The following is an 18,040-nucleotide window of genomic DNA, read 5'->3' as shown; positions in this document are numbered from 1 at the left end:
ACCAACTAAAGCCCTCCAAAACATCTTAAGTAAACCAAAAGAAAAGACCCAGTACCTCAAGAAGAAAAAACAGGAGTCATCTACAACATACAGTGTAAGGACTGTAACAACCACTATGTACAGCCAGCCAGAAGGCTTGCAGAGCGCATCCATGAACACCAACTAGCAGTCAGAAGACATGATGAAAACTCCTTATTCTCACAACATGTGGACAGACTTAACCATACTTTTAACTGGGAAACTGTCAGCATCTTAGACCAAGATAAATCCAAAAATGCAAGAGAATTTCTGGAAGCTTGGTATTCAGACAAGGCAACCATCAACAGGCACATAGAGATAAACAACATCTACGCACTATTCAAAAGAGACAATAAAAAGGAAACAAAAGACCAAAACAGCTCCTCACCAGCAATCATCACCCAGATAAGCAGAGATTAACACCAAGATCATCACCAGACATACAATCAAGCAGTAGACAATTCCCTAATCAAGGAACTACCGGGGGAGGGGGGGAGGGAAACAAAACAAAACCCCCACCCCCACCAACACTTGCAGGGCATGCCACTGTATATAAACAGAGAGCAAACCCCATTCCATTCTAGCACTGAAGATGTTACCTAGCTAGGTAACGAAACGTTTGCAAGAAAACAACCAAGCTCAGAGAACCCCAAGGACTCCACAACATACTTCTACATGACTTCAATACAGAGTTGGAAAATATGGTTATCAAATTTGCAGGCAACAAAAAGATAGGAGGAGTAGGAAACACCTTAAAGGACAGCATCAAGCTTCAGAAGGATCTTGATAAAGTAGAACAGTGGGCAGAAACCACTAGATAGACAAATTTCAGCAATAGATGCAAGTGAGAAAGCAAAAATCCGAGTAAAAGGAGAAACCATACTAGGCACCAATACTTGTGACAAACATCTGGACCTCTTGGTGGATTACAACCTGAATATACACCAAAAGTGTGATGCTGCTGCAGAATAACAACAACAACAACTTGGAACAGCTTACATCCTGCAACGATACCTTTAACACCATCAAACAACATCTGCCTATCCCAGGTCCTTTGGAAGGATGTGATAGATGGATAAAAATGCCAAATCCAGTCTAAACACCTGGCTGACTGTGCAACCAACAATAATAATTATCTACATCAACAGAAGCATAGTTCAAAATTATTATTCCTCTCTGTTCTACATTATGTTGGGCAGACCACACCTAGAATATTGCATCCAGGTTTTGACACTGCATTTTAGCAAGTCTCCAGATGTTAACAATCAAGATAATAAGGGCCTGGAAGGAAAAACTTACGAGGAATGGTTAGAGGTGTTGGGTATATTTAGCCTGGAGAAAGTTGCAGGGAGACATGGTAGCTATCTCAAAGTAGCTGTAGTACTGCCACGTGGACAGTTCCTGAAGATCAAAGAAACAATGGATTTAAATGAGAAAGAAGCAGATTTTGGTTGACATCAGGAAAAACTTCCTAATGGGAAAAGCTGTTTAACAATAGAACAGATTGCCTCAAGAGAGGGCGATCTCACCTTCACTCCAGTGTTTAAGCAAAGGCCAAATGGGCATCTGTTGGGGATGCTACGATAATGCATTCCTGCACTTCACAGGGGGTTGGATTAAATCAGTGTTTCTCAACCTTGGCACCTTTCAGATGGGTGGACTTCAACTCCCAGAATTCCTCAGCCAGCCTTGCTGGCTGGGGAATTCTGGGAGTTGAAGTCCACCCATCTGAAAGCTGCCAAGGTTGAGAAACACCGGACTAGATGATCTCGAAGATCGTTTGACCCTTACATGCTATGATTCTGTGAGTATCTTCTGAGATCTCTCAACCGGGAAAGAGTTAGCAAGCTTCAGGAAGGTTTCTCACAAACATCGGTAAGATTTCACAAATACTCAGATTTGCTTGTAGGTTAAACCAGGTAACAGGCGAGCTTCTCTGCCCTTAATCCTGCAGGACTGAGCATGACATCAACGTCGTAAAAAGCATGAAATACTATCTTGCTGGAGTGCAGCTGATTTGCTTCGTTTAAAGCGTGTTGCTCCTGGTGCAATATTTGTTGCGCGCTATACTGAAACTGCAGTTAGAAAGCCAGCTCTTTTTAAATAGATGGAAATAGTCTCCACCATCGACCTGTAGATCTAGATCTCTCTAGAGTTCTTCAAAAAGATGGAGACGGAGCTTGCTGGCCACTTCGTACTCCCAATGCATGCTGAGCAAATGCCTTTCCTCTTGGCTGCCGGTCTCTACCCTTTGACGTTGACTCTAAGTAAACGAGCTCCAAGAATCCTTCAATGAGACTTCAATTGTTGACGTCATAGAGAACGGTCTCTCCCCGTCGGTTGTTTCGGGAACTGCTTCACAAAGTGAAAGCCTCCCTGCTCATGCGCAGTACTCACATCTTGCCCCGTTCAGATAGTCTTATGACAGTTGCGCATGCGCCTTCGCAGGGAGGCACTCCAAAGCACCCCCAGCTGCAGTCCTGCTGGGGAGTCTGAGTGAAATGAGTAGTGGGGCTCCCGGGACCGTAAGCGGCAGTAAAATTGCGGAGTCGCCTGCTTCTGGAAGCGGTAATAAAAGGAGCGATTCACTGGGGTCCGCATCCTCCTGCCCTATTTTTAAAGGTAGGAAGCGCCAGTCCTTCCTTGGGCTTTCCTCCGTTAAGTTTTCATTCTCTTGCTCGCTGATACGGTAACTGTAAATACGTTACAGAGTGTCCAGAGAGTAGCGAGGGAGTAGTTTTCGCTGGAAGCTGAGCGTGCAAGGTAGTGCTGTGTGGTGTTCTCCGCCTTCCTTGCGACTTATTGCCCAATAAGTGAGTCATATTGGAAGGAAGGAGAAGCGAAGGTCCATAGGCAACAATCAGCAATGGCATTTGGAGGAAATTAATGCAAGCTATTTCCATCCCTTTATGAATAAAGCACCAATGGATTCTGAAAGGAAGTAGAACGGATGTCGATGATGATGATGGTGTCACCTGTGTCCTAGCTAAGAGACTGGAGTGGCCACTGGAATCTGACATGGGCTAGGCTGACTCAGTTGAACTTGGTTAGAGTTGGCTTGGGCAGATTATGGAAGAATGGTTCAAGAAGGCTTTTATTGTCTGAATGCATGCTTCTTTCTTGCTGTTTCTGTCTATTCTTGTTAGAACTTTTATTTCTGATGTTATTTTGTGATTTGGACCCTGCCAAGCTCAGTTACAGTGGTGATGAGTACACCATTGGGAGACTTGAAAGAGCAGGTTAGGGATAGGTCATCATGAAGAAAATCTATCTGTGTGGTCGCTACAAGCCAAAAATCACGATGGCACATAATCAGTCAATCAATGAATCAAACCTGCCAAGAATGAACAGCTCTTGCACGGTCCAAGGCATCTTTTTGCCTTTAAATCCAAAGCATTGCACACCTCTAAGGCATTCTGTTATCTAAAATGGGAACCTTCCAGAAGACCATTAAGATCAGTCTAAAAACTGCTATCTCTGAGGATGGAATAGTTCTGTCTCTGTGGAGTCCTTGGGTTCTCTGAGCTTGCTTCTTTTCTTGCAAACGTTTCATTACCTGGCTAGGTAACATCTTCTGTCTCTGCTTTATCCTTCCCACTTGGGCTCAGGCACGCAGAAAGCAAAAGAGGATGTAGTTCCAGTGGCTAGTTCAGAGAGCAAAAGATGGCATCTTGATCAGCTGGTTGAACACCTCACAGTATTAAACCCACCTCCCCACCCCCATTTTGGAGGCATCAAAACAACTGACTAATAACAGTAGAATTAGCATTATTTCTTTTATTTTTAAAATGTTCTATTTACTTGTTTTATCCTTCAACCCAAGTAGTACAATGAAATGTGTGGGTTTCATATATAGAACCAGTATCTGCTCTCAATATACTAGCAAGAAAAGCTCTTTGACAAAGTTATTCTTTAAAATGTTCAATCTATAGATCTAATTCTGTGTATTTCCTTTAACAATTGTATTTGTATGTCATTGTATTGCATGCAACGTTGGTAGGCAGAAGGAGCTTAACTTTACATTTCCTAAACTTTATGAAATTAGAATGGCTTTGTAATGGCAGCACAGACTTGGATACTGATTCTTCTATAAAGCAACAGAGAAAACTTTCTGCTACTATTTGGAAGGAATTTCCCTCCCTGTAGCTGCTGAGGACTGGAAGGGAGAAAGAGGTAAAAGAGAAAAGTGGAAGTGGATTACAAAAGGAAGAAAAAAAGAAAACCTGTTGACCTACCCAGATTTTTATGTATCCCTAGTAATATATAAATAGGTTATAATTCATTATTTTTCTTATAGATGTTGGCGAAATATATTCCCGACTTTTGGATCACAGACCAGTTATTCAAGGAGAAGTTCGTTATTTCATCAAAGAATTTGAAGTAGGTTCGATATTAGTTATTTCAAAATGAAGTATGATGGCAATGTGGAAGAAGGTGGTTTTGAACTATAAAGCATGGTTGCACAAACAATTTATATAAATGATATTATGGGAGAGACTGGCTTTTCATTTTTTAAAGAAAGGATGTGAAATAAATATGCAGAAAAGTACTTTTAAATGTTAAATAAATGTCCTTTTATGCAAGCATAATATTGAATATAATTGCCACAAGATGGCAGCAAAACTTTAATAAGAATAAAAAGACATGTACTGTATGTTATTTTAGTCGTTTTATGTCTCAGGCTGATTTTCTTTCAAGACTGGATGATAAAATGAACAAAATCAAAACTAATTGTAAAAACGCTTACTATTTAAACATGGGATGTTTAAATGAAGAAAAGCAGGGATGTATTAACATACAATGTTTGGAAACATTAATTGTGCAGTTACTGTACAAGCATATTTAATCAGTAATAAGTCCCACTGAGTAGAGCTGAGTTATTCCCAAGTAGTTATGTCATCAACTGGAGTCTAAGGATTAAAAATCTAGATATTATAGTCATTTAACAGTGAAAATGTATGCATGTCTGATTAGTTGTACGTCTCACTGAGTTCAATGAATTTTACTTCCTGATAAGGGCAACTAGTTAATCGAGTTCTTTTTAAGTGAAATTGGATTGGGTATTAATTAAATGTCAGCTTTTTAAATAAAATATTTAGAATTATCCTTTTTTATTTTTTCCAACAGGAAAAAAGGGGTCTCCGAGAAATGCGGGTTCTTGAAAAATTAAAGAACACGACCTTTGAGGCAAATGACAAGATTTTGCCAAAGTGTGAAGAAGTAATGCATGGAAATCTGAATGAAGTATTAAGGAGGTGTAAGCTGGAGTTTATTTTCTTCAATGACTTTTGCATTTAAAGAATACTGTCAAAATGTGTAGGTTCTCAAAACACCAATGAGCTCACTCGCCCTTTTAAAATTGGAAAAATGTACTTCCATAGCCAGCTTTGTTGACTTGTTGTGTAATGACTGACCTGAGTTTAGGAGCCATGAAGTGGGGCAAGGCCTGCGGTGGGAACGCAGACCATCTCTGTGCAGAATTGCAGCAAGAGCTTGCTGGTAGCATTCCAATTAAAAGAAAAATAAATGGACTTTCTTTCCATTTGGAAAAATGATGGGAGAGGGAGGCATATAAACTGCATCTGGTATACAACCACTTTGGCATCATGAGAACTGCCCGCAGGCAACACAGCTTCCTGATGGATTTTGGAACTCCCTTAAGTTGGGCCTGAGTGCTAACAGTATAATTTGGCCGCTATAAAACTATCACAAAATTGGCATATTTCTGTCCTATGTACTGAGATCAGATCTGTCCAATAATAGGCCTCATGTTTCAGTGAACTGTTTGACATTTATTCAGTTGTCACATTTATAATCCACCAAATCAAGCAGAGACTCCTGTTTACACTAATAAAAGCCTTATAATGCATAACAAAATAGCAGAAATTAAAGCATCATTAAAAACTCAGCTAAAGTAATAGCAAATCCAATTCTGATGGAGCTATAATCTAATATAAATCATAGTAAAGATAAAAGAAATTCATCCTAGATACAATAGCTACGATTTAAACATAAAATGTTTGTCCAAGATCTGCAAGAAAAAGAATGAAAAAGTTCTCTTTTTAGAATCTTCTGAAATGCCATTAAGGAGGAAGCAGATCTAATTTCTGGGGGACGCCCATTCCATAAGGCAAGGGCTTCAACTGAAAAATAATGCCTCCCAGCCTTAGTTTCCCTCACTTCACAAAACTGGGAAACAATTAATAGCCTTTTCCAGGAAGAACATACTATACAGGTCAACATAGTAGGGAGAGGTAGTCTTGTAAATACCTAGCAAAGCCATACAGGGCTTTATAATCAAAAACAGCACTTTGCAGGGCCCAAAATAGAGATGTTACATGTTTTTTAGAGCTAGTGCCATTGCATTCTGCATTAGTTGCAATTTCTGAGTAGTCTTCAGAGGCAGTCCCGTGTATTGTATTGATTACATCATGTGTTACTGTAGCAAGATCCTCATGTTCTCAATAAGGCCACAACTGTTTCAAAAGACAAAGACCCTCCAAGTCATGACCTCCGCCTGGAAGACCCCAGGTTGGGGACCTGCTCCCTCCTTAGTGGATGCAGAACTGCTGTAGAACAATTACCTTTCTTTTGTCTGTACATGTATGCAGTAGTATTACAGGCACAAGGGAAAACATCAGTGTAGTAACTACTGAAAAGTTCAATCAGAAGATGTTGGCTAATCTCTTCCCTGCTTGTTATGTTCTTCCTTCTGTTACTGTGATTGTTGTCTTTAAATAAGTTAAATTTGCCTAGAAAACAGAGAATCTGATCTCATGACATCTGTTTGTTATATATCTGTCCCAAGTCTGCCATCTAAGATTAGCTGCTATTTGTTTTCCCATGATGATAAATTTTATTTGGCAAATGGTGGGCTGTGACTTTTTTCCACCAGGTGTTGAAACCAATCAGTAGCTATCAATTAAGGACAGCTGTAAAAAGCATGGTCTCCTTTGGGTCAAGCTTGACTCTCTTTATCTTTATGACATATCCATGTAATTTTCTTGGCCATAAGTTATATGTGGCTTGTCCTTTTTTTTTTTTTTTTTTTTTTTATGTTTTTCAACTTCCTGGTCTAGCCTGCAGCCCTGGAATTCCTTGGTGGCCTCCTATCTAAGGACTAATAAGGCCTTGCCAGCTTAGTTACCAAGTTCAGATCAGGTTAGCCAGGTACCTTTGTTTTGTTTCAAACACAAAGGCAAATTGCCTGTCAATGGCAGTTTCTGGAGTACACGATTGAGAGAGTGCAGTTTCTGACTGACATCCGACTGGCTCTCTTGAATGAGGATGTTTGATTAAGGTAGGATTTTGCTCTGATTCATGGTGGTACTTCTGCTTTTAAAGGTGTTGTGCTACCTTCACTCTATTATTTCTCAATTTAAAAATAAGATCATAGATGTGTGCTGCTTCCAGATAATGCGTATTCATATTTTCCTGTTTTTCCTTTCATAGAGTGAAAATATCTAATCAGGTTCAATTAATGTTAGGGATTATTTTTAACATAAAGTAGCTACCACCTTCTACTTGGGCTGTATTATTATACACCACTTTCTGAAGAGTTTAGAAATGTCATTGTGGGACAGTTAAACCATGCTTAAGACATCACAGAGATCTGTTTTTCTTATATTAGAAAGACCTAATGAGTATATGGCACATTTTGATTTAGTGTTGTGTGAGCAAAGCCAGTGTAGTTTGTCACATGAAAAAGAGGTCCATTAAAAATAAGAATGATGAGTTTTACAACTGTAAACTTTATTTCAGTGCAGGTAGCCAACCAGACGTTCAACGCATTCCAGCAGAGAGAACAGGAAGAAAGACAGGTAAATACTAATATTTTACATTCATAAACTAGCAAAGTCTAGCTTATAAGGTAGGCAACTTGGTGGCAGGAGGCACTAAGAGCTTTAAATGGATTATTTCAGCCACAAGGGATTTGTCCAATGTTGTGAGGGGAGACTAGTTGACAGCCCTTCAAGGTAGACCAGACTAGGAAACCAAAGTCATGAATGCTAATACTATTTTTATTATAAGGTCACAGTAACAGAATCTTGCAAATCTGAATGTGCTTCCCCCACTCCCACCCCCTTTATCTTTGTGAGAACCAGGAAGGGTCCTATCCGAGACACTTTCTCAAACTACATTTCTGCTCCAGATTCAGATTTCTTTTATCTCACTGTTGTCTTGGTTGTAGTTCTTCCTCCTGTTCCTCAAGGTTATTCCTTCTTCCCATTACACTAGTTCAGCATTTATAAATGGGTATATTAAGTTTACCATTGTGAGTATAGGTAGTCCTCGCTTAATAATGCTAATTGGGACCAGAAACTCTGTTGTTAAGCGACACAGTTGTAAATAAAAAAACCACGTGACTGCACTGCTTAGTGACAGCAGTTCCAGCAGTACTAGTTGCCATCATTAAGCAAGGACCTCACATGACCGCAACTTGCGACTTCCTGCTGGCTTCCTCATTGACTTTGCTTGTCAGAAGCTGGCAGGAATGGTCACAAATCACGATCACATGTCCAAGGGGACACTGCACTGGCCATAAGTAAAAGGAACAGTTGTAACTACCACTCGTTCAGCACTGTTGTAAGTTCGAAGAGTCACTGAATGAGTGGTCATTAAGTGAGTACCACCTGTAATATTCCACTAATAATTGTGCGAATGACAATTCTCCATTTTATCTTAAAATTTCAGCAGTGCTAATTGAATGAGCACTGAGTTGTTTTATGCTCACAACTAGTTGCCCAATCCAGATTACCATTTTAATATATTTTTACTTCACACCAAAGACTCTCTGGATTTATCTTGTGCCTGTTGCTCTTTCTTCTTGGTTGATATTTTCTTGTAAATGTGACTGAGTGTTTTTGTTTCTTAAATATCTGCTGTTATATCTTTAGATTGCCCACCATGTCATTTAAACACTAAACCAGTCAAAGATGCTTCAGGCTATGCTGAATGTGCAAAGGCTTTGTGCCTTTCAGCTGATGTCCAGCTTCTGTCCAGATGCACACTGTTAAGCTTTACACTGAAGCAATCTGTGATCTGGTAACTTCTTAACCTGCTTTGGCTTTCGACAGAGCTACTTAGGAAGATATCAGTCGAAAGATTTACATGTTTCACTGGCAAAATGAAGATTTAATTCCCATCAGATTAAAACTGCGTGTAAGAATGTGAATTAAATAATCCTGAGATTCACCAATTGCTCTGAAACAAATCTATATGTTATTAAAAAGTCTTCAGGAAGGTGAAAAGCATACCTTCTTCTGGAAAAACTACACCAAATGTAAGACAGACTTAGGTAAACCTGCCGTTTTAATTAGTCTTTCAGAGTTGCTATAAAAACAACAAAGTTACTAGATCTTCTCAGCTTCTGTATGGGTGGAAAGTTTTTCTAAGAATTTCGTTCACAGCCAGAGAAAAGGGAAATCCCTGTTTTGCATGGAACAAAAAATACCCAACAGAATGGAAATGTAAATCTTTCCCGGTCAGTCGAAAACACTGAACATATTATGAGTACAGCTTTCTGAAATGGAAGCATTTCATACCTGTGGATCTTATTTCGTGAAAGGCCATATTATAAGAACATGCGACTTGCTGGAATCTCTTACATGGCTGCACACTGCTAGTTTGTAATACATATATTCTAAAACCTCAGCATTAGGAAAAACTGTGCAAGAAGTTAATTCTATATTTTTCTTCTATACTTCACTTATTATGAGCAGGCAGCCCATTTAACTTTTTCAGCCCTAATAGAGGAGCACTGTAAGCAGACTGAAGCAACATTTCATATTTGTTTTATTTCTATAAGGCTGTAATTGGTAAGGGCAAAATGCTGTCAGATGGAGTGTGAATATCACATTCCTAATTGCTAAGAGAGAGGGCGTACTGCAGGTTCGCACATCCCTCCTCCCCCAGTCCATATATTTTCCCTCTTCTGATTTTGAAGCTAAATATGACACAGCCTTGTTCAGCCTGATACCTTCCAGCTCTCTTGTACATCAACAGGTGAACATTAAAATAAATTATCTCCATATATTTGAGAAAAGAGCAGATGTCCTGGGAAAGGCTGGTTTGCTTTTTTAACCAATGCTGAAAACTAGAATGCATTGGGAGACCTTGGTCTTCTCTGTGATACTCACTCAGAAAGCCGTGGGGCATGGTCCCCAGCCTCCTTTGCTGCAGGACACATTCTGTAGATTAAAAGAGTGTCAGACAGTCCTATGGCGAGTATCCATCCAGAGTAGTCTTCTAATGCTTTGAGAACTACCTTGAGAAAGATAGTATTCCATGCAACCTGTCCATTGATTGCTCTCAGCTGTTTTCCTTTATGTAAAGAGTCTAAGACAATTTTATCTCCTTTTAGCCTACTGTTAGACTATCAGACAGTTTTACTCATGCCTTGGTCACCTCACGCTTGGATTTCTGTAATGTGCTCTACGTGGGGCTGCCCTTGAAGACCACCTGGAAGCTGCAGCTGGCCTAGAATGCGGCGGCATGGATAGTGATGAGTGTATCATAGTATGTTCACATGTCTCCACTGCTTCCTGAGCTGCACTGGTTACCAGTTGGCTTCCAGGTGCAATCAAGGTCCTGGTTATCACCTATAAAGCCCTTCTTGACATAAGGCCTGGCTACTTTAGGGACTGCTTGTCTCCATGTTTCCACCTGTCTGCTGAGGTCAGGCTGACAAGCACGCTATGGATCCCATCAAACTCTCATGAATAGGTACTTGAAAATATAATTTCAAACAGTAAAAGATAGGACAGCCATCTATCCAAACAAGTATAATGAGTGAACATGTAGATAAGGAAACATTTCACAGACCGCTGTTTTGTTTCTTCTCAAATGGGCGTGTGCCATCATCATCATCTCTCTCCTCAATTCTAATTCTGAAATTTTGTCGGACCTTTGCTTTGGCCAGGTTGGATGCACTACCCTCTGCAGTTCTCTGGGAACAGTATAAAAACATCCCTTTTCAGCAGTGCTTATGTCCATGTGGAGATGGCTCTGTGGAATCCCTAAGCCATGTGCTCCTTTGTTGCTCTCTCTATAGGGAATCAAGGAAGATATATATTTATCCCATTTTAAAGAACTACCCTGATAGAGAGCACAATGTGAATCTCTCACTGCTTCTACCTGACTAGGAACCTGACATCATTTTTCCAGGTTGCCCCATTGTGTGCTAACATTTGTTGTATCCACCCTACCTATTGTTGAAGTTTAGCACAAATTTTGGTGATTGCCATTGCTATTTGTACTACGGTTACTATAATAATGTATTTTATGTAATTTTATTGCATTTTTTAAAAGTTTTACAGTAATACAGTTATGTGTGTTTTATTGTTGTGCTTTCTGGCCCAAAGGCCATAATAAGAGTTTGACTGATTGATCTCTTTTTCCTTTCTTTTTGTGAGTTTATTTATTTGTTTGTTTTTATGAGCTACATATTCTCAAAGAATAAAGGGGAAAAAAAACTTTTTTTAAACTCCCCTCCCACGGACACCCTTGCTGCAAGGTACAGTAAACTCTCTTCATTGTCTAGATTCAAGATTTATAACCTGCTTTTTCTTCTCAGCTTCAGACTGAGAAACTAACTGCTGGCGAAGCCCAACGTATGGCTCTCTGGGACGAATTCGCAAAGGAGCAGTGCCATCTAAAAGCAATGGTGAATGAAGAGCACACAAAAGCTATGGAGCGTCTTAAAGAACAATATGCTGCAATGGAGAAGGACCTCACAAAACCGGCTCTCTAAGAAACTCTCTTCTGTCATTTTCACGCAGTTTTCAAATTTCCAGATTTCCAATGCAGTATTAGAATTTAGCAAGTCTCTAAACAAAAAGAGCTAAGTTGCAGCTGAAATTGGTTCCTTGCACTGAATAATTGTTTCGTTTTCATTTAAACGTGCACACACACACACACACACACGCACAAGGTTTGTGCAGCAGCAGTAACAGTATTATACCTCAACAAACCAGATTAGTGCCCAATTAAAATCTATTTCCAAAATGAATAATTACATACTTTTTGTTTGGGTCCTTTCAATGAACTTTCCTGTTACTTTCCCAAAGAACTAGCTTCTGTTGAAGGCAAGGAGGGGCTGTAATTACGTGCAGACACGTAGAGCAATATTAACTGCAAAAGGCCACATAACTTGGGAGTATAATAGTCTGAAGTTTATGAATGAATTCTTTATGTTAGTGAGGTTATCAGGATAACTTCAAAAAAACTTGAGAAAGAAGTGCTTATTGTACTGAATTTGTTCTGACTAGAGAGAATGGGAGGGTATTAGGTTGGCTGTCTTTGTAGTATGTGTTTGTCCTGTTGGTTTTTCTGTGTGTCATAGAAAAAATACTCTCATATGCTGAATGGCCTAAAGTCTCTGGAATAGGGCTGTGCAGCAGTGTGGATTCAAAGGCAAAATGCATGGATGCGCCCGTAATACGTTCAGGATCATCTCAAACTAGATTCATCTTTCTCAGGATCATTCCACAGTTGCAGAGGACAGTCACATGAGCCTAGGAAAGATCACTGCTGCTTTAAGATGTTCCTCACAGATGCTACTTGTGGGTCCAAATGCACTCTGAGGCCTGGGTTGGCTTTGAATCCTACAGAGCCCTACTCTGGAAATGTTTAACATTATAGGGGGATGAGATCTTTTTGTGAGTACTGCAAATGAACAGGTCTTACAGATTAAATTCTGTTTTACAAATAAATGGTATTCTGGAGCATAATTAACTCTTGTGAGTGAACTCCATGATTTAATCTGTATCAAATATTTGCACACTGTAGGCAAAGTTCATGATTTAGTTCTTTGTCATTTAACTTGTAAAAAAAAAAAAAGCAATAAGAGGATGAAAGTTGAAGCACGTTAGGCAATGGGCAGGGAAATCAAGTGTTATTTTAACAAGCAGTGTGTAAAATAGAAATATGTAAAACAAAATTGCCCATTATCTGTGTTGCGGTTGCAATAAACCAACAATAGGTTGCCTGTATGAATGTATGGCTTAGTGTCAAGACTCCATCCTGACAGTCTGTTGACAATGTGATTAAAGTGCACAGAGGAGATGGAATAAGTATTTGTGATTTCTTTCAATAACACGGAACCTCTGCCAAGCTGTTCTATCCACTACTGTATGGCTGACGGCTTCATCAATCATCATCAGGTAGCTAGACTAAAACTCCACTTGCCAACATTGAGGTATGCTGGAATGTTGTTAACTCTCTTGTGAATTGTGGGGGAAGGGGGCAATAAATGACTTTAAAATATTTCTCCACTAGGGAAAGAAGAACTTCTAATGAAATTCCTGTTCAGGGGAAAACAGTTTTTCATATCTGTGTGGCTCTGTCTTGCTCAGTAGAAGAGTAAATTAACAGAGTACATGGTTTATTACAAAAATGTCTTTAAGACCTTTTTCTTGGTTTTAATAGTTCAGCATGCATTAATCCTCAAAGGACGCATCAGTGTTCTTGCTACAATAGCATTTTGCCTCAGATATTGAATTTGATTTTTACATTGCAACAGAATAAATTAAAGACGTGGGGCCCCTAGGGCAGCTCTTCCATAAGTTTAGAGCCCTGAAAAAAGGATGCCTGGTTTATATCATGCCTATTGGACCTAGTAAGGGTATCTTCGTTTGTCAGAAGACAGGAATGCCAGTTCTCGCTTGGCATGGCAGAGTTAAGTCTTCTTGCCTTTCCACTTCATGAGTCTTTTTTTTTCCCCCATCCATTCCCTGTTTAGCAGTAGCTCACAGCTTCATCTGTATCTGTCCTATGAGTTTCTCTGCTTGCATTTTCTTGTTGACCTCTTCAATCTTCAGCTTCACTCCTTACCCACTTACTCAGTTCCATAGCCCATTTCATATTCTGACTTCCCTGCTAGCTAGGAACATACTTTTCTATTTGTTGTTCCTGTTAAGATTTTTTACCCACCTCCTTCCTGATCTTCATTTTCTTCTCTTTTCCTTATTTCTCTCTGCCTTCATTGTAGGGTTTCAATTTCTTTTACCTACTTGTCTCTTTGGTTTTTGATATTAGGGGCATACAAAAATAAACATTATTTCATCCATCATTATTATCTAATAGCCTATTTTGATTTCTTTTATTTACAGTTCTGTTTGTTCTTAATTTACTCTTTCTTTTCATCCATCTTGTTTCCCATTGTTCTTAACAAGAGACAAAGCTCCCTTGTTTGCTATTGTAATTTCTGTTATCCATCCAGTTGGCATAGCATTTTTCAGACATTCTGCTCCCCCTTGAAGGTACAGATCTGTCAATTTTTCAGACAATAGAGGGGAAAAACCCTGCTTTTTATGGGGAATTTCAAAAGCCACACATATAACCTAACTATTAAACAGCATTTACATTTATCAAAATCCTGGATTTGCATAGTTGTTCACACAGAGCAAACAAAAACTTCAACATAATATTTAAAAGATTAGGAATGAATGGACTAGAGTAGATCAGTTTCATTTAGCTGCCTACTTCCAGTGATCTAATATGTTTTACTTCCAATTTTTTTCATTACTAATCTGTAGGAAAAATTACCAGATTTTGTTTCATTTTTAAAATGCCAGTCTCCTGTTCAGTCCAATCCTTCCATTTCCATTATGTGTGCCTTTCTAATCATATTAAAGAAGTTAACGGGTCTATACTTAGCAGGGTCTACATTGCAATGGAATAACCACACTCCCATCAGGATTTATCATAGAAATCTTTTTAATCTCTACCGAAGACCAGTGGCTCTGTAAACTTTGATGGGCAGAAGCTACCCAGGCATAGAATTTGAGATTGTGACAAAATCCTTCCTAACAACTTGAGTAAACAACTTCTACTTTTTTAAAAAAATCTCAAAATAATTCCTTATTGCTCAGACAATTTCTGGAATTTTTCCTCCTAGAGTTTGGGATCATCTACTAGACTTATTGATTGGTTCCTAGAATCCTCAAAGAATCACTTGGGCTTTTAATATAGTCCATTTGAACACCAATAAATGCCCAACCCTTGGTCTTAAAAGTGTATTTAACAAATACATTTGTTCACTCTTTCCTCCACCACCCTCATTACTTACTTAGTTACATAATCATTCATTCAATTTGTATAGCCGCCCATCTCACATATATGACTCTGGGCAGCTTACAACAATTAAAAAACAATAAACAAATGCAAATAAAAAACATACAAACCGCACTAAAACCATTATTAAAAACTGTTGTTGTTGTTGTTTAGTCGTTAAGTCGTGTCCGACTCTTCGTGACCCCATGAACCATATTGCGCCAGGCCTTCCTGTCCTTCACTGCCTCCCTGAGTTTGCTCAGTTTCATGCTCATTGCTTCAGTGATGCTATCTAACCATCTCATCCTCTGCCGTCCTCTTCTCCTTTTGCCTTCAATCTTTCCCAGCATCAGGGTCTTCTCCAAAGAGATCTCTCTTCGCATTAGGTGGCCAAAATATCTGAGCTTGAGCTTCATTATCGATCCTTCCAATGAGCAATCAGGGTTGATTTCCTTTAAGATTGACTGGTTTGACCTCCTAGCAGTCCAGGGGACTCTCAAGAGTCTTCTCCAGCACCACAGTTCAAAGGCATCAATTCTTCGGCGCTCGGCCTTTTTTATGGTCCAGCTCTCACAGCCATACATTACTACTGGAAAAACCATAGCTTTGACTATGCGGATCTTTGTCGGCAAGGTGACGTCTCTGCTTTTTAATATGCTATCTAGGCTTGCCATAGCTTTCCTCCCAAGGAGCAAGCGTCTTTTAATTTCATGGCTGCAGTCTCCGTCTGCGGTGATCTTGGAGCCCAAATAAATGAAGTCTGTTACTGCTTCCATTTCTACCCCTTCTATTTGCCAGGAATTGATGGGTCCAGATGCCATGATCTTAGTTTTTTTAATGTTGAGTTTCAAGCCAGCTTTTGCACTCTCCTCTTTCACCCTCATCAAGAGGCTCTTTAGTTCTTCTTCACTTTCTGCCATTAGGGTGGTATCGTCCGCATATCTGAGGTTGTTGATGATTCTCCCTGCAATCTTAATTCCGGCTTGTGATTCTTCCAGCCTGGCATTTCTCATGATGTACTCTGCATATAGGTTAAATAAGCAGGGTGACAGTATACAGCCTTGTCGTACACCTTTCCCTATTTTGAACCAATCGGTTGTTCCATGACCGGTTCTAACTGTTGCTTCTTGGCCCGCATACAGATTTCTCAGGAGACAGGTAAGGTGGTCTGGTATTCCCATCTTTTTAAGAATTTGCCACAGTTTGTTGTGATCCACACAATCAAAGGCTTTTGCATAGTCAATGAAGCAGAAGTAGATATTTTTCTGGAACTCTCGTGCTTTCTCCATGATCCAGCGAATGTTGGCGATTTGATCTCTAGTTCCTCTGCCTCTTCGAAACCCAGCTTGTACATCCGGTAGTTCTCGGTTCATGTATTGCTGAAGCCTAGCTTGTAGGATTTTGAGCATAACCTTGCTAGCATGTGAAATGAGTGCAATTGTGCGATAGTTTGAGCATTCTTTGGCGTTGCCCTTCTTTGGAACTGGAACGTAAACTGACCTTTTCCAATCCCGTGGCCACTGTTGTGTTTTCCAAACTTGCTGGCATATTGAGTGCAGCACTTTAACACCATCATCTTTTAGTATTTTAAATAACTCAGCTGGAATACTGTCATCTCCACTAGCTTTGTTGTTAGCAATGCTTCCTAAGGCCCACTTGACTTCACTCTCTAGGATGTCTGGCTCAAGGTCAGTGATCACACCAGCGTGGACATCAGGGACATTAAGATCTTTCTTGTAGAGTTCTTCTGTGTATTCTTGCCACCTCTTCTTAATCTCTTCTGCTTCTGTTAGGTCCCTGCCTTTTTTGTCCTTTATCATGCCCATCTTTGCACTAAACGTTCCTTTCATATCTCCAATTTTCTTGTAGAGATCTCTAGTCTTCCCCATTCTATTGTTTTCCTCAATTTCTTTGCATTGTTCATTTAAGAAGGCCTTCTTATCTCTCCTGGCTATTCTCTGGAAATCTGCATTCAGTTGCTTATATCTTTCCCTTTCACCCTTGCTTTTCGCATTCCTTCTTTCCACAGCTATTTGTAAAGCCTCATCAGACAGCCATTTTGCTTTCTTGCATTTCTTTTTCTTTGGGATGGTTTTAGTTGCTGCCTCCTGTACAATGTTACGGACCTCCGTCCATAGTTCTTCAGGCACTCTGTCTACCAAATCTAATCCTCTAAATCTATTCATCACCTTCACTGTGTACTCACAAGGAATATGATCTAAGTCATACCTGAGTGGTCTAGTGGTTTTCCCTACATTCTTCAATTTAAGCCTAAATTTTGCAGTAAGCAGCTCATGATCTGAGCCACAGTCAGCTCCTGGTCTTGTTTTTGCTGCCTGTATAGAGCTTCTCCATCTTTGGCTGCAAAGTATATAATCAATCTGGTTTCGGTATTGACCATCTGGTGATGTCCATGTGTAGAGTCGTCTCTTGTGTTGTTGGAAAAGAGTGTTTGCTATGACTAGCTTGTTCTCTTGACAGAACTCTATTAGCCTTTGCCCTGCTTCATTTTGTACTCCAAGGCCAAATTTGCCTGTTATTCCGATTACTCCTTGACTTCCTACTTTAGCATTCCAATCCCCTATGATGAAAAGGACATCTTTTTTTGGTGCTAGTTCTAGAAGGTGTTGTAGGTCTTCATAGAAGCGGTCAACTTCAGCTTCTTCAGCATCAGTGGTTGGGGCATAGACTTGGATGACTGTGATTTTGAATGGTTTGCCTTGGATACGCACTGAGATCATTCTGTCGTTTTTGAGGTTGTACCCCATTACTGCCTTTCCCACTCTCTTATTCACTATGAGTGCAACTCCATTTCTTCTAAGGGTTTCTTGCCCACAGTAGTAGATATAATGGTCACCCGAATTAAATTCACCCATTCCCGTCCATTTCAGTTCGCTGATTCCCAAGATGTCGACGTTCAATCTTGTCATCTCATGTTTGACCACATCCAGCTTGCCTTGGTTCATAG

The 18,040-nt window shown here is 39.7% G+C and overlaps 1 protein-coding gene across 1 annotated transcript; it reads left to right on the top strand.

Moving 5' to 3' along the window:
- Positions 1–2,442: 2,442 nt before the first annotated feature.
- On the top strand, positions 2,443–13,105 carry BLOC1S5 (biogenesis of lysosomal organelles complex 1 subunit 5). The gene is made up of 5 exons (XM_007428041.4): positions 2,443–2,640; positions 4,316–4,398; positions 5,146–5,275; positions 7,780–7,838; positions 11,594–13,105. Exons 1-5 carry the CDS (start codon positions 2,520–2,522, stop codon positions 11,768–11,770), a joined length of 570 nt encoding a protein of 189 aa, XP_007428103.1. The 5' UTR covers positions 2,443–2,519; the 3' UTR covers positions 11,771–13,105.
- The last annotated feature ends 4,935 nt before the right edge of the window (positions 13,106–18,040 follow it).

Source organism: Python bivittatus, unplaced genomic scaffold (assembly GCF_059951505.1).
Source record: "Python bivittatus isolate LINGU-HERP-01145 unplaced genomic scaffold, Pbiv_v1 ctg000840_np1212, whole genome shotgun sequence".
NCBI lineage: Eukaryota > Metazoa > Chordata > Lepidosauria > Squamata > Pythonidae > Python > Python bivittatus.
This window is presented reverse-complemented; position numbering and strand designations above follow the sequence as displayed.

Coding starts and splice junctions, on each gene's coding strand:
- BLOC1S5 (XM_007428041.4), top strand. CDS start 2,520: ATGAGTAGTGGGGCTCCCGGGACCGTAAGCGGCAGTAAAATTGCGGAG. Junction 4,399..5,145: donor ATTTCATCAAAGAATTTGAA/GTAGGTTCGATA, acceptor TTTTTCCAACAG/GAAAAAAGGGGTCTCCGAGA. Junction 5,276..7,779: donor GAATGAAGTATTAAGGAGGT/GTAAGCTGGAGT, acceptor ACTTTATTTCAG/TGCAGGTAGCCAACCAGACG.